The sequence below is a fragment of the Lactuca sativa genome, chromosome 4, assembly GCF_002870075.4.
Source record: "Lactuca sativa cultivar Salinas chromosome 4, Lsat_Salinas_v11, whole genome shotgun sequence".
Classification (NCBI taxonomy): domain Eukaryota; kingdom Viridiplantae; phylum Streptophyta; class Magnoliopsida; order Asterales; family Asteraceae; genus Lactuca; species Lactuca sativa.
Window position 1 is genome coordinate 175959198 of NC_056626.2, and position 24390 is coordinate 175983587.

The following is a 24390-nucleotide window of genomic DNA, read 5'->3' on the forward strand; positions in this document are numbered from 1 at the left end:
CCGAATTTGAAAAATCGAATATCCGAAAATTCTGATATCCGAAATTTCAAATAATTTTGGTTTGGATTTTCGGATCAAATTTTTCGTATACAAATTTTTTTGAACACCCTTGATGACGACCACGAACAAAAATAAGAGGAAAGAAGAGAGAGAAAAAAGAAGAAGAAAGAGAGAGAGAAGAAAGAAGTCGATTGGTCGTGGTCCTACGTTCCCCCACCACCAATCACCACGACAACGCTTGACCACGAACCAACAAGATAGTGTGTATGGTTATTGTCCATTCGTTGAATGTATTGCAAATAGCCAGACAAGAGTTAAAAACCTTTGAAAATACATTTTCCCGAGGGTGCATGAGATTACTTTTTAAACCTAATTTTTTTTTAAGTGCTTTTAAGAAGAGAAAGTTAAAAGTTTACTTTAAAAAATGTTTGGATGATATTTCTTAATTTTTAAATGCTTTTAACCTTTTAAAATGGCAAAAGTTACAAAAGGATATAATTTCATAACTTCAATTTTTTTTTTCTTGCTAGCAAAAAATTATTTTAAAAATTCCCTAACATTTTTTGAAAATTTTAACTCAAAAAAAAAAAAAAAAAAACTAAAAGTAAAAAAGTTGTTTTAAAATCATTCCAACACCCTCCTAAAATATATCGAGTGGTGAGTTAAAAAAAAGGGTATGTTTTACCATTAGCATAGCATTCGCTAGATCTTCTGCAGGTGAATTCCTAACTCTCTCGGGATCCATAGCCATAGCCCGAGGCCTACCGGCGGCACAAGCACTCCCCTATCTTGGTTTAAGCCCGACCAACGCTCAATGGAAGAACAATCTAGTTCTACGAACCCTCAACGAAGTTTCACCCGAAAGAAACGGAAATTAACCATAGAAACTGAACCCTTAACCCTAACCCTAATCCCAGATCACACACACACTTCCAATCATAAGCAAAAACAGGGCAGAGGAAATTCTGAGAATCGCAAATGGGTTTACTCTACTCGTGATTGCTCTAATCATAAAGGTTCTACAATCTATCTTTATGCACTCTGGATAAAGTTTGTATTTTTATTTGTTTTGAATTCATGTAATCGTGTTGCAGATAAGTTTGTATTTGTATCGTATAATATACTGGGTGTTGAAAATGCTTCAAAACATAAGGATTTATACATTAATGTTCCCCCGAAGTTTCTGAAATGGAAACATAGACTACGGGTTATACGCAAGGAGATTGCTCGGTATAATCCTAGCGTTTTGTGTTTCCAGGCAAGTTTCCATTGTCTCTCTTCATGATTTCAATTCACGTCAGTGTTAATTACTATAAATATCGATGATAAAACTTAAAACCTCTATCAGGAGGTTGATCGTTTTGATGATTTGAATACAACTTTACAGAAAGATGGATTCAAAGGAGTTTACCAGGTTTATTTTCAGTTCCCTGTTAATATGATTTTACTCTGAACTTCTATTAAATCTCATTTATTTGTAAGGCTCGAACTGGAGAAGCACGTGATGGATGTGGTATATTTTGGAAAGATGAAATGTAAGTATACATTTTCTTTTGAATTGTGTTTTGTTACCTTTACAGATATCATGATCATAATATAATTATCTATTCTATGTTTGAGATAGATTTTGAATTGTGTTTTCTTACCTTTACAGGTTTTCCCTTATGCATGAGGAAAACATCGAGTTCAAGAACTTTGGTCTTCGTGATAATGTTGCTCAATTTTGTGTTCTAAAGGTATCAATTAAAGATGCTATTTAACAGACAAACTTTTTACAAATATGTCACGTTATTTTTGCATTTTTTGTCTCACTCCCACCCACAAAGGTGGATAGACTGATAGAGACTCACACTTGATCTTTATATGTGTAGAAAAGACATAAATACCCTCCTATTGAGTCTTGAGTGTTTCATATTTGTTCTAATCTTATTTCTTCTACCCTCTAAAAACACACAGATGAATGGGTGTCAAACACATGTTGATGACACTGAAAATCTAAAGTAAGTTATCAGTTACTACTTACTAGTTTTTGTTCTTTAAGCCTAAATGTTTTTTTTTTGCATAATTTAATTATTTTGCATATTTATAGGACACATCGAAGCATATTGGTTGGAAATATACATGTGCTTTTTAACCCAAGTCGTGGGGATATTAAGCTCGGTCAGGTACTTAACAAAATTATTATTATTATTATTATTATTTTTATAAAAATGATTAAAAAAGTGTATTGTTTAACATAATCATACAGTTTGAGCAAATTTTGACACATTTGACTTTTTTTTTTGACCAATAAGGTACGATTATTTCTTGCAAAGGCTCATAGACTTTTGGAGACATGGGGCAATATACCAATTATACTTGGTGGAGATTTTAATAGTATGCCTCAGGTATTAAATTAAATATGATTATATTGTTTTTTTAATAGTATGTATAAAGTAGAGTTAAACCTATACATTGTATTTAAATATATATTATAAAGAATTTAACCAATCTATATTTTATTTCACTTAAACATTTGTGTGTCCTCATCTATTCATATTTTTTTTTCAGAGTGCAATGTATCAGTTCATAGCTTCATCAGAGGTTTTTTTTTTTTTTTTTTTAGATGCAGAGTTTTATTTACTATGAATCTATGATGAATATCAATGTTTAATATTTTATGTTTATTGATTTATTTAATTTTTCTTCTCAGTTAAACATCCAACACCATGAACGCAAAAAAATATGTGGGCAGAATTGTCCATTACATTACCCAACATTTCAGTGTCATAGTAATTATTATTCTTCTAGGTCTGTTAATCCAATTATTTTTTCACCTCTTATCTGTGCAAAAGACGTAAATGCCCTCACCTCCCCCTCATCGAAAATTGCCTTAGAAAGCTTCTTCACTGTCCAGCTATTTTTGATAATGAGAACAAGGACATTTACGTCTTTTGCACATATATAAGAAATTGCATTTTGTAATATTTGTCCCATTTACATGAGTCCTTTTTTAAAAGGTGGAATAAAGAAGAAATAAGGTTAGCAACAGGAACAAAACACTCAACTTACCTTAAACACAAACTAAAACTCACAAGTGCATATCATGGAGTTCCTGTAAGTTTATTATTTTCTCTAATTTCCTTTTTATCTTTTTAAATTTTGTTTGTGCTTCAGTGTAATTATGTAATTTACAGTTTCTATATGAATTGATTATGATTTTTTTTAAGGCGACATGTTTGACAAGAGATGAATATGGAGAACCCTTAGCAACATCTTTTCACTCCAGATTTATGGGGACAGTTGATTACATATGGTAAATCTAATTACATATAGTTTATCCTAAAAGTTGAGTGCATATTTTTTTGGCAAAATGCAAGAAATAGCAAACTTTTTGTTATGTAGGGACTATTTTTGTAATTTTTTAAACATATGGACTGTTTATGTAAAAAAATACACAAGGATCTTCTTTTCTGTAACTTACAGGGACTTTTTTCGTAATTTATTTTCTACACAGGGGCCAAACGTGCCAACATACAAAAACGTTAAACATATGGGCTGTTTTTGTAAAAAAATAAACTTTATAGGGACCTTTTCTGTAAACTACATAATTACAGGGATTAAATCCGCCAAAATGTAAAACCTTTGTTGCGGGGACTAAATCTGCCAAAATGTAAAAGCTGTATTGCAGGGACTAAATTTGTCAAACTGTAAAACTTTTGTTTGTAGGGACTAAATCTGCCAAAATGTAAAACCTTTGTTGTAGGAACTAAATCTGCCAAAATGTAAAAACTTTGTTGCAGGGACTAAATCTGTCAAAATGTAAAACTTTTGTTTGTAGGGACTAAATCTGCCAAAATGTAAAAGCTTTGTTGCAGGGACAAAATCTGTCAAAATGTAAAACCTTTGTTTGTAGGGACTAAATCTGCCAAAATGTGAAACCTTTGTTGTAGGGACTAAATTTATTAAAATTTAAAACATTAGGGACTAAATTTATTATGCTTTTACTGTTCATAAGAATTTTACTTTTAATATATAGTATAATTACATATTAGGAATTTGAATTTTGAAAAGTCCATCCAATCATAAAAGCAAAAATTGCGTGTATTTGGAAAAAATTGAAGTAGGATGCTAAATGCTTTAATAGAAAAAGTGGAAGTAGAATGCACTTAAAAAAAATAAATAAATAAATAAACAGAATTATATTCCTACTTGTTGCATTTATCTCTATATTCTTTTGCTTCTTTGTATTAAAACAGGCATACAGGGGACCTTATGCCTTTGAAAGTTCTTGAGACATTACCAATTGAAACTTTGGAAAAAACAGAAGGGCTTCCAAGTAAGGTAAATAAATGTATACCTTCATTGCCAATTCTGATTTCATTTTTTTTTGGCTTAACATTTTACAATATTTTGAACTAATTTAATTTGTTAGTATGTCATCAGTTACATAAATTATCTTTAAACATTAGTTATCTACAAAAATGTGATATTTACTCGTGTTGTTTAGAGATGGGGAAGCGATCATCTTGCTCTTGTGTGTGAGTTCGCTTTTGCTGATGCTGATATTGAAGCTCTGGATATATAATGTTTCTCAAGACACCTACGTAACTTCAATTATTCTAGTTTTAGAATGTGTACATTATTAACTTGTAGATTGTATTTAAATATGAAAGAAAAAACTGTATTTTACTCTAAATTTTATCTGCTACTTTTGAAATAAAAAAATTTGTCCAACCAAGCCGTAATAATGCCTTACATAACTTCATCTCCCGCCACATCTTGCTTCCCCTCATTTCTTCCCTTCCGCTTAGGGGTGTTATTCAGTTGGTATAATCTAGGGGTGTTGATCAGGTAAAAATTTCGGGTGGTTTGGGTTGGGTAGATCGGGTTTTCCCTTAAAATAATAATAACCGATATCCGGCCTATAATTCGAGGATTTGAGTTTTAGGTCAGGTCGGGTATTTTGTTTTAGGTCAGATCAGGGTTTTTCTTAAAATAATAGTAATTGGTTATCGATTTGTTTGATTCGGTTTAATTGGTTTTTTAACCTCGAAAATATTAACCGAAACCGAACCAAGTAAGGTTCGATTTTAATTAGTTTTCAGTTTAGCTTGTTCGGTTTATACTAAATCTGAAGAGCATGTTAAACTCATTTTTTTTGGGTTTTGTAATTTTTTTGATATATAATTTAATAGTTATTTCATTCTTGATCAAATCTTAAATATATACCCTAATAGAGACATGATTTGGTATCATGTCATTTGTTGTCTCAAACATTTGGTGCCACATAAGTTTGCCATTGTTGCCATTTGTTATGAGGAGGACCTGGTTTGTCATTCATGTCATCCAACTTTTTTTTTTAAAATAAAAAAATATAAAAATTAAAAAAAACATGAATATTAATTAAAATAAAATTTAAGTTCTCATTAACCATAAGATTGATAATCCTCTCTAATAAATGATTTTTTTTGCATTTGTTACACTCTCATTCAATTTGTCAAATGTTACTTTGTGGTTATTTTGAATTAATTTTTTTTCTACATGTCATGTCATTTTATGAGTTTTTCGATTTTATTAAATTTTATATAATATTTTAATATAATAATTGCAATAAATGTAGTAAAAACGGATATTAATTTCACTAATAAACTTACTTTTAAATTTCAAAAATTTCAAAATTAAATCTCATTAGTTTCTTTTCTTTATTTAAATTATCTGTTTAAATTTAAAAGATAAAAAACATTTCCATTATAATAAATCATTATTTTTCTTATTTTCTTATAAATTCAAAGTTCTCAAATATTTTGATATTTATATTTAACTTTTTTTAAAAAAAATTATTCCACATGTCATTTTATGAGTTTTTCTATTTTATTAAATTTCACATAATATTTTAATGTAATAAATGCAATAAATGTAATAATAAATAAATAGCAATATCATTAATGAACTTACCTTTTAATTTCAAAATTCAAATTATAGCTCATTAGTTTCTTTTATTTATTTAAATTTAAAAGATAAAAAACATTTCCATTATAATAATTCATAATTTTTTTCTTATAAATTCAAAGATTCAAATATTTTGACTTTTATGTTTTATTTTTTTTAATTAACCCATGTAATGTGTCTTACAAGTAGTTACATAAATAAACAGTTAAAAAAGATAAATTTGTAGATTAAAAATCTACGCTTTATATCGAGCCCTAAATTGCAGTTTTTACCGTCAAAGTCCTGCTTTATCTTTGACATTTAGGTTACTCACGTCTTACATTAACGATGCCATTTCGAAGTCGGGTGATTTCAACTATATGCTTCTCCAAATTTGTATTTAATTGTGTAAACCAAAAAGAACCTTGCTATTATTAGAAATATTACTAAAACAGGTAATGACATTGGACACCATTTCCAACAATCACCCACTTGTACATGTTGTCACCTTTTTAGGATAAATATTTCACTAATAATCAACAGAGAGTAGTCATCTATTGCAAGTGCCAAACTCTAATTAGAATCAAAATCCGGTCCTAGGACAAGTGATCAATTTATTCATTTGTTCTAGATATCTCTATGAACATGAGTCATGGATATGAGTCAATCTCAATGTTCAACACTCTCTTTGTTTCCCATTTAATGATTTCCGACATTACATCTAACGACTAAATCGAACACATCAATTTAGTCAGGGCTCAGCCAAGCACTTCAGATGTCAGCACCAAATCATTGAGGAGCCTATATATATATATATATATATATATATATATATATATATATATATATATATATATATATATATATATATATATAAACAAAACCCCATATGTATCTTGGTGTGAAGAATAGAAGATATTGTCACTTAAGAATTACTTGTGACTAGATCCATGAAGTAATCTCTAAGTGCAGGTTGTTCCAATACTTAAAATCTCTATTTTCAAGTACTCATGCAACATTAACACAATCTCAATTCTAATGCCCAAACCACCTTGGTCAATAAACTAATATTCATGACAACCTTTAATAACAACATTCACTCCTAAGGATGCGACCAACTGTGGAGTTTGAACATGATTATATACTCTGGAAGTTGGTTCAAAAAAATGCAAAAGTGAAACACTGTTTTTGAATTAACAAGACTTTGATAACAAACTAAAATCTCTTTATGAACATAAAAAAATTGTGACAATTCATACTGTAATATGTTTCATGATAATTATTCAAACTAACAGCTAAACTACTACATCAAATCACTATCTAGTCTCATGCTAATGGTTCTAGCATGACCATAATGTTTCTTCGTTGATAGTGGTTTTGTAAATGGATCAACGGGATTCTCCTCAAATGATACCTGACTCACAATGATGTCACCATCTTCTATAAGATGCTGAACATAAAGATAATTCCTCTGAATGTGTATTATCGTGGTCCTTGGTTTGTTTATTCAAGGTGACTGCACCCTCGTTGTCATAAAAGATCTTCAAAGGCTCTTTGATGCTTGGTACAGCTCCAAGATCACTGATGTTCTTCAAGCATGTAACCTCATTTGTAACTTCACTAGCCACAATGTATCCAGACTCGCATGTCGAGTCTACCACCGTCTTCTGTTTGGAACTTTTCCATGTAACAACTCATCCATTAAGAAAGAACACCCATCTCGATTATGAGCACGAGTTGTCTTTATTAGTCAGGAAACTTGCATCAGTGTAACATGTAGCTCTCAATTCTTCTTTTCCACAATATACCAAAAACATATCCTTACTTATTTTCAAATACTTGAGGACATTCTTTACGATCATCTAATGACTATCACCATGATTATCTTGATATCAACTCACCATGCTAAGAGCATATGATATATCGGGTCTAGCACATATCATGTCATACATGATCGATCCTATAATATAAGCATATGAGATTGACTCATTCTTTCAAGTTCCTGTTCAGTTATAGATGATTAATCTTTACTCATCTTATTCCATGTTTCATCGGTAGATACCTTTTCTTAGAATCTTGAATTTTGAACCTTTTCGAAATCTTATCTAAGTATGTACTCTGGCTTAACCTGATTAAATGTTTAGATCTATCTCTATAGATCCTAGTGACCAATATATAAGCCGCCTCTCCTAGATCCTTCATAGAAAAATATTTTCCAAGCCAAGTTTTGACACTGTGCAAGGTTGGAATATCATTTCCCATAAGGAGTATATGTTAAACCGTTGTCGCGCACGATTTAAACAAATAAAATATCACTGATTGGTTGCACCAATGGATAGCACATGGAAGCAGGGTCGAATCCTCAGGGACACAACCTAATGGTTAATGCCTCTTTGCATAAGACACATAGTAGTCATTTAATAGAAAATAATAAAAGGTTTTTTTATTTAAAACTAAAACTAAAAATTGTAGTGAAATTAACTAAATGAAATTAGTAATAAAAACAAATTCAGTTCTATTGCGAATTTCCTAATCATTCCATCAACCCATATATAGTTATTCAAAATACGTTCTATCTAAGTTGGTACTAAGAAAAACCAACAAGCTCTAGTATAATCTCTTTTACCTAGTTAAATTAACCAAAACATGCTTTTTAATTAACCCTAACTTTTTACTGATCTAATTAAACAAACTCTTAACTAAATTCAGAAAGTTGCATTAAGATCTGTGTAAAATTTTCAACAATACCCAATACTTCTTGCAAGTTTGGAAGAGTAAAGGTATCAAATTTTAATATATAATAAAGTCAAATCCAAATACAGAACCAATTTATTATCTGTTACTTATTACCAGACTGTCAAAACAATTACGGATTTCAACAACTGGTTAACTGGAATGATTAAATCCTAGGTAGGTGATCAGACTAACAAAAATTAAAAATTAAAACATTCATTAAGCTCAAAACTGAAACAACTATATAAAAGCACACAATGAAAACCAAATTTGATAACTGATCACATGAAAAGTACTAGTATGAAACCTGAGATACATGACATTAAAAGAGATATGTAAGACAATAATGTCTCATGAGCTATGTAGGTTTGTGGCCCAAACATTTATCACATTTTCATCAAAACATTTCATCTTTGCATAACATAATTTTAGACCATAAAACATTTTTAAACATTTTCAAGAAAAACTCATTGTATACACATCATAAATATCATTTCATTTCAAAAAAAAATATTTCTACATTTCTTTCTATTTGATCATAAACATCATATCATTTTGAACCTCTGGTTGCAAAGCTTATACGGTACTTATACGGTCGAAACTCTGATTACAAAGCTGATATAGTACTTATACTATTGAACCTCTTATTACAAAGCTTATAAAGTACTTATAAGGTCGAACCTCTGATTACAAAGCTTATACAATACTTATACTGTTGAACCTCTGATTACAAAGCTTATATAGTACTTATATTGTCGTACCTTTGATTTCAAAACTTATACAATAGTTATATATTGTCGAACATATAATACAAACTCATGCCTGGAGGGCATACAAACATACAAACATATAAACATACAAACTATTGCCTAGAGGGGATACACATATACATAAACATATAAACATATAAACATACGAGCAATTTCCTGGATGTCATACCCCCAAAATGGAATGACGGAAACGTTCTGGGGAAGACGACGTCATGTATAGTATCACAACAATTGTATAATAGGAATCAAAGCAAATGTAACCATGACATTGATAAGGTAAAGTATTTACATCTGTTCAATACATAGTTTGTATGACATCAAAATGTATAACAAAAGTATAAAAGACGTGACTCTAGAAAGCTCTGTCTTCTTAAAATCCTACGGGTGTACCTGTCTTATCAGTTCCCTAAGAATACAAGTGATTTTGAAAGTGTATCAACATTTAAGTTGGTAAGTTCATAAGTATGTATTAGTGTTGGAAAACGTGTCTTTGTACTTTGAAAATACTAGTGTGTCTCTCAAGAAAATCCAATATTTTCTATAGTGAATGTAATGTAATCATGTATGTTCCTTACATTTGTATACTGTATTAGTGTACTTTGTGTTATAAAACAGTGTATTGTATTTGTAAATGTATGAAAGCCTTTTTATGTATACATGGATACCACTAGTTGTAGTGAAAGTAGTGTATTGTAATAGTGTTTGTATAAAAACTTTAGTATAAATACCTAGCATTCACCGGTTGTAGTGTAAAGTAGTTTACCATAGTAGTGTACACATGAAAAACTTGTATGAATGCCTGGTTACTACCAGATGTATTGTAAGTAGTGTACTATAGTTTTATTAATTAAGTAGTGTACTATAGTTTTATTAATTAAAATAAAACTACCAGGTGTCCAAAAGTTATGACATTTGTCACCCCAGGCCTGCCGGCCTAACTATAGCTAACAGTTCAGGTGTGGGATTGTCAGTCCCATATAGATCTATACACAAATCTCACACTCTCCCTCTAGGAGACTTTGGTTATACTGTATAGGATTTAGTTCCATACCCTAATGGATACTAGTGAAGTAGTGCCTCACAACCCTGTATTAACAAGTTTACGTGTAGTGTTGTAGTGTTGTAGTATTCTCTTGTATTACAAGCTGTATGTATTACATTGTATTAATGTATCTTGTAGTGGAAAATAATTATACTTAAATAATTATTTTAGTAGCGTATACTTGTATCATTGTATTTGAGTAGTGTTTCCCAAACTATACCTCTTCTAGTTTGTATGTACGTTCTAGGTTCGTGTATTGAATACTGTAAAAGTAATGTAGTGTTCCCGAACCATGTTCGTACTATATTCAAAGTTTTGCAATTTTTGGATGTGATATGAAGGCTACCCTTATGCTCGACATGTTACAAAAGGGTTAAAATATCTAAATATTTTTATAAAACGTAGTGGTTACTCAGTTTAAATAAATTGTAAAATCTTTGAATCGTTGTATAAAAACACAAAAAGTCCCTGTGTTTTACTTGTATCCCCCCTAAAAACATTAAAAACAATGAAAAGATAGGGGTAGGAACTCACCTCAAATGTGCGTTAACTGGAGTTAGTGAGTTGTAAAGATGATCCCCGGGTAAGTGTACGCGCGAATAACGTTATCCTAAAAATAATTATATTCAACGACGTATTTAAATTAATTATAAATTAACTTAAGTAATGAGTTAAATAATTTAGTATGTAAACAATACTTACAAAATTGATTTGGAATAATTGGAAATGTTGAAGTGTGATTTCGGTGGGAAAAATGGGGTTTCGGTGGGGGATGAGGTGTTTTTGGTGCTGTTCTTGTGTTCTTGAGGGGATGCTTGAAGATTTGAAGAATGTTATGAAGATTTGAAGATGGGACGAATGTTCTAGATTTTGGGTAAAACTCTTATGACTTTTGAGAGAAATTTTGGCAAGAGTTCGGTGTGAGAAGTGGGGAAATGGGGTTAAATTCGGCTGAACATTAATATATAGGGGTGTGAATTCGGTCTTAATGGGCTGGACCATGTGTGTGTTCGGTCCTAATGAGCCATTTCTTTTGTGAATTCGGTCACACCTAGACCAAATTCTCTTGTTGTTGAATGATATGGCTGAAAACTCAATTGGAAAAGATTCCAAAAACTGATTACCTTAACTTGTTTTGATTCCATGACCGAATTCACCATGTACTTGATTTCTATGACTGAAAACACTAATTTAAGGGGTTTATTTATGTTTTAAACCTTAACCTTTTGTCAAAACTTGAATTATACTATCCTAAATTAACTTAATTTTCAATCCAAGCTTAATCACTAGTTTAAAAACAAGCCCTTGAGGCTATAAAGGCTATCATGCAGCCAAGATTACAATGTGGATTTCATTTGCGTTAGGTTAGGGTTTAAGCTAAGTATTAGGATTAGGTATGAATAAGTGCAACTCTTTGTTTGATCTAGTGTGAATTTAATTGACTTTTATTGACTCGAAAGAATGTGATGTTACATTATCCCCCCGTTAGAGGGAATTTCATCCCGAAATTCTTTCTATAGAGAATATATTATGGAATAGGGAAAAGATGCGGGTACTTCTGTTTCATCTGGTCTTCTTGCACCAAAATGAATTCAGGTCCCCGCTTGGCATTCCAGCGAACCTTCACTATCGGTATGCGACTTTGTTTTGTTTGTTTGACTTCCCTATACATGATCTCTATTGGTTCTTCCACGAATTTAAGACTCTCATTTATCTCTATTTCATCGAGTAGAATCAAAAGAGTCTCGTCAGATAAACACTTCTTTAGATTTGATACGTGGATGACAGGGTGTACGTTGTTAAGTTCTTGTGGTAAACATATCTTGTATGCTACGGGGCCGATCCTAGCGAGGATCTCGAATAGCCAAATGTACCATGGATTTAGCTTTCCACGCTTTCCGAAGCATATCATGCCCTTCCAGGGTGAGACCTTCAACATAATGCTGTTACCAACCTAGAATTCCAAATGTTTTCGTCTTCTGTCTGTGTAGCTCTTTTGTCTATCTCTTGAGGCTTTCAACCGTTCTCGGATTTATACAATATTTTTTATGGTTTCTCAGATGATTTCTGGGCCAATGAGAGTGCTATCAGGGAATTTTCCTTTAGTTAGCTGTGTGTCACCCACCTCAGCTCAACGAGGAGACCTGCACTTACGACCATAGAGGGCTTCGAATGGAGCATCCTTGATGCTATTGTGATAGCTGTTGTTATATGAAAACTCGACCAATGGTAAATGTGGGTCTCATGTTTTACCAAAGTCGATCACACAGGCCCTCGACATGTCCTCTAGTGTTTGAATGGTTCTCTCACTCTAACCGTCAGTTTGAGTATGATAAGCCGTGCTTATGTCCAGTTTAGTTTCAAGAGCCTTCTGTAGGGACTGCCAAAATTATGAGGTGAATCTACTATCTCTATCCGTGATAGTAGATATAGGCACACCGTGCAGTCATACTACCTCTCAAATATAAGTTCTAGTTAGCTTCTCCATTTTGTCTGTCTCTTTGATTGGCAGGAAGTAGGTGGACTTGGTCAATCTGTCGACGATTACCCAAATAGTATCATGACCACCCGACATCTTGGGCAACTTGGTAATGAAATCCATTGTGATCCGCTCCTACTTCCACTCAGGTATTTATGATTGTTGAAGTAAATCTGAGGGATTTTGATATTCTACCTTGACTTTGGCACTTTCCCTCGTAGGTAGAAATCTCTGCTTTCATTTTGGCCACCAATAGAGTTTCTTGGGATCCAGATACATCTTATTTGAACATGGGTGAACGGAGTATCTAGTTTTATGGGCTTCTTTCATGACAACCTCCCTGTAACCACCGAACTTTGGGGTCCAGATCCGGTTCATGAAATAACGAACTTCGTCTCCCTTGATCTCAAAGTTCTTCTCCATTCCCTGTAGGGCTTCACCTGTCACATTTTCTGGTTTAAAGGCTTTCTGCTAAGCCTCTTTGATTTGGATGGACAGGTGGGAATGGATTGTCTTGGTTAGTGCCTTCACCCTACGACCTGAGTACTCCTTTCGGCTAAGGGCATCAGCTACTACATTGGATTTACACGGATGATAAGGAATTTCACACTCGTAATCATTGAGTAGAGCTACCCATCGCCGTTGCCTCATGTTAAGTTCCTTCTGATCAAAAATATGTTGTAGGATTTTGTGGCCGGTGAAGATAGTGTACTTGGTACCATAGAGGTAACGTCTCTAGATTTTTAGGGCAAAGACCATTGCTCCCAACTCAAGATCGTGAGTAGTGTAGTTGACTTCGTGTGCTTTAAGCTATCTCGAGGCATAATCAATAACTTTCCCTCACTGTATGAGCACACAACCTAACCCCTAATTGGATGCATCGTAATATAAAACGAAGTCTTCTGTCCCTTCTAGAAGAGACAATATAGGTGTACTGCATAAGGCTCTCTTCAATATCTGGAACGCAACATCTTGTTTTCCTCCTAAACTAAAGGTTACACCCTTCTGAGTTAGGGCAGTAAGAGTCTTAGCAATTTTGGAGAAACTTTGTATGAAAATGCGATAGTAACCAACAAGACCTAAGAATTGATGGATTTCTATGGGTGTTCTAGGTTCTGACCAATTCTCAATTGCCTTTATTTTGGAAGGTTCCACATGTATGCCTTCTTTGCTAACCATATGAGCCAAGAAAGTTACCTTCCTAATCCAAAATTCGCACTTAGAGAATTTCAAGTAAAGCTTTTATGCCCTCAGTGTTTCTAGAACTTGTCTTAAGCGCTGGCTGTGTTCTTCCTCACTTCGTGAATAGATAAGTATATCATCTATGAATACTATCAAAAACTTGTCGAGGAAGGGACGACACACCCAATTTATCAAGTCCATGAACATGGCGGGTTCGTTGGTTAGACTAAAGGGCATCACTACAAACTCGTAGTGACCGTATCAAGTTCAAAAAGTTTTCTTAGGAACATCACTCTCCTGGACTCGTAGTTGATGGTACCCTGATCTTAGGTCTATCTTTGAAAAGTAGGTCGCTCCCTGTAGTTGGTCGAATAGTTTGTCTATTCTGGGTAGTAGGTAGAGATTCCTAATAATGAGTTTGTTTAGCTCACAATAGTCTATGCACATCCGGAAAGATCCATCCTTTTTCTTCATGAACAAGACCGGTGCTCCCCACGGTGAGAAGCTTGGTCTAATGAATCCTTTGTTAAGCAGTTCGTTCAACTGGATGGATAATTCCTGCATTTCTGCTGGTGCTATACGATAAGGAGATTTAGCTACGGGGGTAGCTTCGGGAATCAGGTTGATTTAGAACTCGAATTAGCATTCAGGAGGAAGTCCTGGAAGATCCTCAAGGAAGATATCAGGGAAGTTACAGGCTTCGGGGATGCTCTCGAGGTCTTTAACTTCTTGCTTTTCATTAACTACATGAGCTAGGAATGCGTGACACTCCTTTCACATGTATTTTTGAGCTTTGATGCACGAGATGATGCGAAGATTCGTGCTGAGTTTGTCGCTATAGATAACGAAGGATTCGCCATTTGGCAGATTGAGGTGAATGGATTTTTCATAGCAAAGGATATCAGGACGATTTGAACTTAGTTAATCCATGCCTATGATGACATCGAAGCTCTTTATTGAAACTGACATAAGATCGACTAGAAAAGAATAGTCATTTAGAGTGAGGGTGCATCCTATGAATACGTTGTTAGTGCTCTCATTTCTTTCCATTATCCATATTAATAGTGAACTTTTTGTTTAGTGGTTGGGATTTGTGTTTGAGTACATGTTTGAATTTATGACTAACAAAACTCCTCTTCGCACCACTATTAAAGAGAATGCATGCATAAGAGTTGTCGAGGAGCAACGTACCCATGACTACAGTGGGGTCTGCAATGGCTTCCTCCTGACACATCGCTAGCACTTTCCACATGTTTTCGGCATCTCTTGCCTTGGGGAAATTCCTCTTGTAGTGCCCAGTTTCACCGCACCCATAACAGGCTTGGCCAATTCCAGCTCCGGAGGTCTGGGCATTTGGTTGTGCAGGTGTGTTGCAGAAGAGGGCTGTATACCCCTTCTTGTTACAGCTAGTGCATTGTAACTCCCGAAACGGTCCATGATGATGAAAGTTTCATTTGTCGCACCTGGGGAGAGTTCCAGCGTATCTTCTGGGAGGTGCTTGAGTAGTGGGAACAACAACAAGAATGGTAGTAGCATGGACTGCCATAATTTACCATTTCTTGGAGGGCTACTGTAATGATTGACCCTTGCGTTTGTTCCAGAACTTTTTCTTTCCACTACTTTCTTATTGTGGTTCGGGAGCGGCTACTACGGGGTCGTGGCTATACCCGTGATCTACTAATGTCTATGCCAGACGCTTGGCACTATCGAGTGTATGTGGTTTAGCAGCTAAGACATTCCCTTGATTTGGGGGTGTTAATGCCCATATATATCTTTCAAATTTCTTGCTTTCCGGGGTGACCATCTCGGAACACAGAAGGGTCAGGTCACTGAACCTAGTAGTGTAAGCAGTGATGTTGGAACCTTTCATCTTCAGATTCTAGAGCTCTTGCTCCAGCTTTTGCATTTCGCTCCACAGGCAGTATTCAGCCAGCATCAGCTCCGTCAAATCATCCCAACCCATAACATTAGCCGTCGGGAGAGTTAGGTATTTGACTTGGTTGTTCCACCAAGTTAGAGCTCTATCAGTGAAGGTGCATGTTGCAAAATTTACTTTGCTCGTCTCGAGGTACGCACAGATCTCGAAGATTGATTCGGTCTTCTCAAACCAACGAGTTAAGAAAATAACACCTCCAGTGCCATCGAAAGACCGAGGTTTGGAATTAGTGAAGTCCTTATAGGAACACTCCCTCAGGCGTCCCTGACTATCTCCTTGGTTGGAAGGGTTTTCACCACTGCCCGCCTCGCTTATGCCACTTGTGTTAATCTATGACATTGCAGCAGCCACGACGGCTGTAACTGCTGCTTGGAACACAGCAGGATCGTACTGAGGAGGTGGTGGTGGCGGTGGCCGTGGATTGTTTTTCTTTCTCTTGGACTTCTTCGGAGGCATCTTTCTCTAAAATAATTTAAGAGAAAAATGATGATAAGTCTTCTATAGTGGTCAGGAGTTAGGTGATATTGAACAATGTATATCTTATCCTGACAGTTATAGTGTTCTATCAAGCAATTTATTGTGGAAGTCTACTCAATACAAGTAAACAATCGACATGAAATTTATAGCAACACTTGGAATGAAATCTGTACAATGTGTTTGGCTCTAGTATCATAGTGCTACAAAATAATCCTATAGTATTTTAAATGTATGCTTAGTTCTAGTGTTTCCTTTGTATAGAGTTTGCTAAGTTTTATACTTGTTGCAACACCATTATCACTCCCAAACTTATGTTGGTCGTATCTCAAATAAATATAGTTGATTAGGCTATATTTATCCCAGATATGATTACATAACTTTTCAGGTTTAACCTTAGTGTCCAACTTCTAAATACTTTTGTTTGTTCTTCTTGTGGTACGGCTTCTAGTATGTATGTGGTGTTAGTATACTTCTTATATAATACTTAGATTTTAAAAGTATACTTTTAGTTCAGAGCGCTTTGACCCATTAGTGTTTATAGTTGTATACCATGTAAGGTTTGATATAATTAGTTCACTATAAACAATGCTCCGATACCAATCTGTCACACCCCCAAACCGGAACGACAGAAATGTGCGTACCCTGAGACATAGTTTGTATAATAGGAATCAAAGCAAATGCAACCATTAAATTGATAGGGTAAAGTATTTACATTTGTTCAATACATAGTTTGTATGACATCAAAATGTATAACAAAAGTATAAAAGACGTGATTCTAGAAAGCTTCGTCTTCTCAAAATCCTGTGGTGTACCTGTCTTATCGGTTCCCTGAGAATACAAGTGATTTTGAAAGTGTATCAATATTTAAGTTGGTGAGTTCGTAAATATGTATTAGTGCTGGAAAACTTGCCTTTGTACTTTTAAAATACTAGTGTGTCTCTCAAGAAAATCCAATATTTCTATAGTGAAAGTAATGTAATCATGTATGTCCCTTACATTTGTATATTGTACTAGTGTACTTTGTGTTATAAAACAGTGAATTTTATCTGTAAATGTATGAAAGTCTTTGTATGTATACCTAGATACCACCAGTTGTAGTGAAAGTAGTGTATTGTAATAGTGTTTGCATAAAAACTTTAGTATAAATACCTGGTATTCACCACTTGTAGTGTAAAGTAGTGTACCATACTAGTGTTCGCATGAAAAACTTGTATGAATGCCTAGTTACTATCAACTGTAGTTTAAGTAGTGTACTGTAGTTTTATTAATTAAAATAAAATTATTGAAGTAGTGTTAATCCGGTAAACATATGTGTTAGTTATACTGTTGTGAGTTTCATATAACCATGCTTGATATGACCTAGTGACCTACAAGACGTTCTTCAAGTGTCCAAAAGTTATGACTTTTGTCACCCCAGGCTTGCCAGCCTAACTGTAGCTAGCAATTCAGGTGTGGGATTGTCAGTCCCGTATAGATCTATACACAAATCTCACATCCTCCCTCCAGGAAACTCTGGTTATACTGTATAGGATCTAGTTCCGTACCCTAATGGATACTAGTGAAGTAGTGCCTCACAACCCTGTATTAACTAGTTTACGCGTAGTGTTGTAGTGTTATCTTGTATTACAAATTGTATGTATTGCCTTGTATTAATGTATCATTTAATGGAAAATAATTATACTTAAATAATTATTTTAGTAGCGTATACTTGTATCATTGTGTTTGAGTAGTGTTTCCCAAAGTATACCTATTATAGTTTGTATGTACGTTCTCGGTTCGTGTATTGAATACTGTAAAAGTAATGTAGTGTTCCCAAACCATGTTCGTACTGTATTGAAAACTTTGCAATTTTTGGCTGTGATATAAAGCTACCCTTATGCTCGACATGTTACAGAAGGGTTAAAAATATCTAAATATTTTTATAAAACGTAGTGGTTACTCAGTTTAAATAAATTGTAAAAGCTTTAAATCGTAGTATAAAACACAAAAAGTCCTTATGTTTTACTTGTACCCCCTGAAAACATTAAAAACAGTGAAAAGATAGGGGGTATGAACTCACCTCAAATGTGCGTTAACTGGAGTTAGCGAGTTGTAAAGACGATCCTCGGGTAAGCGCACGCGCGAATAACGTTATCCTAAAAATAATTATATTCAATGTCGTAATTAAATTAATTATAAATTAATTTAAATAATGAGTTAAATAATTTAGTATGTAAATAATACTTACAAAATTGATTTGGAATAATTGGAAATGTTGAAGTGTGATTTCGCTGGGAAAAATGGGGTTTCGGTGTGGGATGGCATGTTTTCGGTGTGTTCTTGTGTTCTTGAGGGGATGCTTGAAGATTTGAAGAATGTTATGAATATTTGAAGATGGGATGAATGTTCTTGGGGGATTCTGTTGAAGATATGAAGATTTTGGGTAAAAATCTTATGACTTTTGAGAGAAAAATTGGCAAGAGTTTGGTGTGAGAAGTGGGGAAATGGGGTTGAATTCAGCTGGACATTTTTAATGGGCTGGACCATGTGTGTGTTCGGTCCTAATGGGCCATTTCTTTTGTGAATTCGGTTATATCTATAACGAACTCTCTTCTTGTTGAATGATATGGCCGAAAACTCAATTGGAAAAGCTTTCAAAAACCGATTTCCTTAACTTGTTTTGATTCCATGATCGAATTCACCATGTAATTGATTTCTATGACCGAAAACACTAATTTAAGGTGTTTATTTATGTTTTAAACGTTAACTTTTTGTCAAAACTTGAATTATACTTTCCTAAATTAACTTAGTTTTCAATCCAAGCTTAATCACTAGTTTAAAAACTAGCCCTTAAGGCTATAGAGGCTAGCATGCAACCAGGATTACAATGTGGATTTCATTTGTGCTAGGTTAGGGTTTAAGCTAAGTATTAGGCTTAGGTATGAATAGGTGCAACTCTTTGCTTGATGTAGGGTAAGCCTTGATTGAACTAGTGTGAATTTCATTGACTTTTATTGACTTGAAAGAACTGGTTGTTACACTGAAGGACACACAAACATATGGACATACAAACTATTTCCTAGAGGGCATACAAATATATAAACTTACAAACTTATACATATCAATTAATGTATCATTAAATAGTTTACATGAGACAAATTCATCAACTAAGTATAAAAAACTTAGGAAGACCCTTGACTTATAACTATTAATCCTTGAGGAGCGATGAATTATGTATAGATCTCTATGGGTTTACACCCCCACCTGTGGCTGTTAACTACAACCTTGACGGTCAAGTCACGCAGGTGATAATTGCCTACACATTTACGACGTCTGATGGAGTGTCAAGAGGGGAAAAATAAATGTAAGAGATGATCCACAACCTTCTGTTATTAAGAAAGTGATGATAAGCAAATGAAATTAGTAATAAAAACAAATTTAGTTCTGCTGCGACTTTCCTAATCATGTCATCAGCCCATATCTGGTTATTCAACATGCGTTCTATCTAAGATGGTAATAAGAAAAACTTAAACTGGTGGTTTTAGCCATACATAGATAAAATCCGATCAAAACTAATAAAAAGAGATAAAAACAGATTAATCTAGCTAAACTAAATGTAGGAGATGATCTACATCCTTCAGATATTCATAATGTGATGAAAAGTAGCAGAAGTCGCCTTCAGAAGGGTTTTTCGTAGTCTGGAATCGTCTGGGGTTCAATTTGATTAGATGGGTTGTATTTATATGCTAGTAAGAAGCTCCCGGAGCAAGAAAGACAAACCACGATCATATATATATATATATATATATATATATATATATATATATATATATATATATATATATATATATATATATATATGCAGCCACATTTTTTTCCCAAAATCTCTAGATTTGTCTTTTAATGAAGTAAGTTACTATTTTGGGTTTTTTTTTTGTTTCGAAGAGAAAATGAGACCATTTATGCAATCACATTTTTCTTTTAATGATCTCATTTTATGGATTTCTTCCTCATATGATATTTTTCGACCCTACAAAGCCTTGACACATTTATGCTATCACATTTTTCTCTTTTTTTGTGATTTGGTCAGAATTTTTCCATTTAAGCATTCCAAGTCATTCCTCAACATCCTTCTTCAGTTCCAACTCCATTTACACTCCAAATGTGCATCTAAGCTGCTTCTAAAGTACCTACTCCATTCGAATTATTTGAAATTGACATAAAAACGTAAGCAGTATGGGTGTAACACAATGTTTCATATTATTCTCTGATTCATGATCGTGGACCACAATTTAGTTATATGTAGGATTTGGGGCTTTTAAGGAAGTAAGGTTTAGGATTTATTGAAAGATGTTATTGTTGGTAATGGGATCAAGGCCTATGAATCGTGTATTTGGAAGTTGGAATTGAGGATGGACCGGGGAGAGTTCTGTTTCAAGCCGATTGCGAGGGTTAAGGTTTTCAGTTGTACATTTGGTGAACAAAAGTAACGATATAGAAGTGTAGAGCTCTTCAAGGCTTTTCCATGGATATAAAGAACGCCAGAATCGGAGTTGAAACGAAGATGTTATGACTATTCAGAGTAGGAAAGGATTTAGGGGAAAACTGAGCTCATATGTGATAAGAAATTAAACCGGAAATATTGATTTAAAATGTGCTCACGACGTAAGCATTAGGAGCTCATGACATGAGAACTGTGCAACCCAAGCCCACGAGTTTTAGGGTTTTCAACATATATAAGGGCTGGTTCCGTGTTTTTAGGGCATTTTATGAGCCTCCATCATATCTAGATCATCTTGATAGAAATCCTAGCCTCCCTTTAACCATTTTGAGTGTCCCCTCTCCTTTTCTATCCATTTATGAAGATTTTGGTGCTTTGAAGAAGAAGAAGATGTTCTTGGTGCTTAGGTCTTGCAAGCACATTCCCTCACCACCTTAAAGATCATACCTTGGACCATGGTTAGTCCTCAAGTTCTAACCTTTAAGTGTTATTCTACTATATCTATAATTTTGATCCTTTTTCTTCATGTTGGAGGTGGTTTGAGTGGTTCGATTCGATAAAGTTGGCAACTTTATGGATCCATGAGGTCCCTTTGAGGTTTCGTGTGCTAGATCTATAGTTTGGTTGAGTTTTGGTCCCATACATAATATTCGGATCTCATTTTCACCATTTGACCTAATCAAGTTCAAGACATGCATTGGAAATGCATGTCCATAAAGTACATATTTTTATGTTACTTTTGTTGTAAGAAAGCCCTCTAGAAAGTTGGAATGAATGACTTAATGGATTAGGGAATCAAGACATTAGGATTTAGCATCAGACGTGGCTCATGACATGACACAGGGAGTGTTACGACGTGAGAGTGGTTTTTATGTGATTGTTTCGACCTACCGAGCTTACAACGTAACCAAGGAAGGTTCCCGTCATGAGGTCTGCTGAGTGGGTCATCCGGGACCGAGTTGAGTTAGAATCTGGCCGAGTGCATTCTCACAATGTGACATAGGACTGGTCACGACGTGAGAGTCAACTGATCGAAATGTTGAATGTTAACTTTGTCTTTGACCTTTGACTTTGAGTGTTGACTTTTTGTTGAATTGCTAGTTTTAGAAGGTGGACTAAGGGTTTACCTTGTATGGTTTGTTAGGAGGTGTATAGCACCCGTTCATTGGCTGTGTGAGCTATTAGCTATGTATTTTGTTGGTGAGGTGAGTTTCCTTACTATGTTTAGCGGGTCGAAGGCACTAATGTCAGCCCCTGGTTTATTATGTGTAGGATGCTAGTAGTCTGCGTGACTCTTGCATGTGTTATGTTTTTATATGTTTACCGGGTGGGGCCTGATACCGGGTGAGGCCTTATGATTACATTATATGCTATTTATCTTTGTGATTTTTAAGCATGTGTTTATGTGTTTATATGTATACTGGGCGGGGAATGATGACTGACATATCTATTCCGAGTGGGGCTCGATGCTGGGCGCGGTCCATTATATGTTTAATATGTGGTATTTTAAGGAACTCACTAAGCTTTATGCTTACGGTTTTCTGTTTATGTTTCAAGTACTTCTGGTTCAAAGGGGAAGAACTCGAGATGATTGCAGTGCACACACCACATCACTCTGCATTTTATATTACTCTTATATATTTTGATGTTATTGATACACTTTGATTCACTATGGTTTTGATGATGCTGTTTTGGATAATGGTTTTATTAGTTTAAAAATCAAAATTTTTGTCTTAAATTTTGGGACATTATAAGTTGATATCAGAGCATTGGTTTTTATGGATTCGGGCATACTCTTGGGTGTGCCTGAACTTAAATTGAGGATTTGATAAAATTTCTAAAAAGAAAAATGATTTTTCTAAAAAGGATTTATAAAGAAAAGGGGGTGTGAGGCATGCAATCAACCAAGCTCAAGCAAGTCTTCCCATAATACCCTTAAATGTTATATGTTTTGATATGTGTATATGAGAATCTCAAGCTAGATTAGGGCTAAGGATCCACTCAAAAGTACATGATAGAATGCTATGAGAGATGCCTTTATTTGCCTATTGTATGAGCTTGTGGATCTGCATGCTATTGGATCAATTATCTATTAGGATGGCTTGTTTAGGTTATTCTTTGATTCGGATTACTCAATGCTCGAATGTTGCTTGCTTTGTTGTTTTAGGAGTTCCCATTAGTATCAGCTAGCTAGTAAGAGAATGCATTAGATTACATATTATAGGGACTAGATAATTTTAGAGGGTTAGGTTTAACTCTATTGCAAAACTCTTGTTTGAGTCCAACCGTTGTAGTGTGAGACCTTTCAATTGAAAAATTAGGTAGTGCTGATAATATGTAATTGTATTAGTGAGGTAGTTAGATGACATTAGAGGGGGTTCCTTCTGCAGCTGGTAGTGGACAGTAGGTGAAGGGAATGCTATGAGAACCTAGGAAGTATGTTAGCATGTCGAGCACATTTTTAGCAGGTATTAATTGAGAAGGTGACCTAGAACCTTTTGGGATAATTCCTGAAACAAATACGTTTAGATGTGGAATGTAGTATGGCCCCGTACTACTTGAAGCAGATGATCCGTATGAGGATTGAGAAAAGTCCCAAGGTTGATAGGGAACCGGTCGATGGTAAACAGTGTGGTAGAACACTAGGGTTAGTTGTAACCCGTTTCTATCTCTATCGATATTTTAGTTATGGTTGCTCTAGATGAGCCGATGAGGACGGAATTGGTGCTTGTTCGGGTCGGAGTGGCCACAATAGTTTGGGTATGTTGGTGCAAACATATGTGAGTTAGTTAATCCTAAGGTGTTGGAGACCTTGCTCGAAGTAATGACAGTTTGAGTTGCAGGAATCAAGAAAGAAGCGATTATGATGACCGACTTGAGAATTTCAGCTTGAGGCTGAGTGAGAGAACGATGGATTATGATGCCATTATCTATGATGAGGATTATGTTTTCCTGCAGGTTTTCGTGTTTGAGGGAAAGAGTGAGCGTGCACATGATTTTGGAATTGGGAGGTAGACCCAACGTGGGACTAGATGGTTGTGGTTTCTGTGGTAAGTGTGGGAGTGCACAATTGGATTTCTATGGTGTGATTACCTTGAGATATTTGAAATGTGGGAAAAAGAGTCAGTATTTTTGAGACTGTAAAAGATGGGTACAAGGGTACGTTATCTTCGAAATCAGCTAGGTCATGTTCTAGTAGGTTGCTCCAGGTGATCAAGAGAAGTGAATCAGGAATGACAATTCTTCGTGTATCTGTTGTATTCCAACTAAGAGGATGAAGCCTCTTAGCTTCATGTTGATTCTTGCGATGGGTTGCTTAGCGAGAATTTTTGGCTAGGTGGGTGGTTAGTCCAATGGTTGCTAGGTGTATATTTGGTGCTA

The 24390-nt window shown here is 34.6% G+C and overlaps 1 protein-coding gene across 4 annotated transcripts; it reads left to right on the forward strand.

Moving 5' to 3' along the window:
* The first annotated feature begins 659 nt into the window (after positions 1-659).
* Positions 660-4720, forward strand: LOC111877079 (carbon catabolite repressor protein 4 homolog 5). 4 transcript variants are annotated; one of them, XM_023873618.3, is made up of 14 exons: positions 661-1016; positions 1095-1258; positions 1349-1414; positions 1483-1535; positions 1655-1736; positions 1957-2000; positions 2090-2165; positions 2295-2387; positions 2551-2583; positions 2693-2790; positions 3000-3096; positions 3210-3295; positions 4239-4323; positions 4490-4720. In XM_023873618.3, exons 1-14 carry the CDS (start codon positions 815-817, stop codon positions 4565-4567), a joined length of 1257 nt encoding a protein of 418 aa, XP_023729386.1. In that variant the 5' UTR covers positions 661-814; the 3' UTR covers positions 4568-4720. The 4 variants fall into 4 exon arrangements, with proteins under 4 accessions (XP_052626460.1, XP_023729386.1, XP_052626461.1 ...); XM_052770500.1 differs by lacking the exons at positions 4239-4323; positions 4490-4720 and adding an exon at positions 3497-4232 and having other exon boundaries at positions 660-1016; XM_052770501.1 differs by lacking the exon at positions 3210-3295.
* The last annotated feature ends 19670 nt before the right edge of the window (positions 4721-24390 follow it).

What these genes read in the sequence shown, in the direction of transcription:
- LOC111877079 (XM_023873618.3), top strand. Translation starts at nt 815, where the DNA reads ATGGAAGAACAATCTAGTTCTACGAACCCTCAACGAAGTTTCACCCGA. An exon ending in GATTCAAAGGAGTTTACCAG is followed by an intron (nt 1,415 to 1,482) that starts GTTTATTTTCAG and finishes TTTATTTGTAAG; the next exon opens with GCTCGAACTGGAGAAGCACG. An exon ending in CAGAAGGGCTTCCAAGTAAG is followed by an intron (nt 4,324 to 4,489) that starts GTAAATAAATGT and finishes CGTGTTGTTTAG; the next exon opens with AGATGGGGAAGCGATCATCT.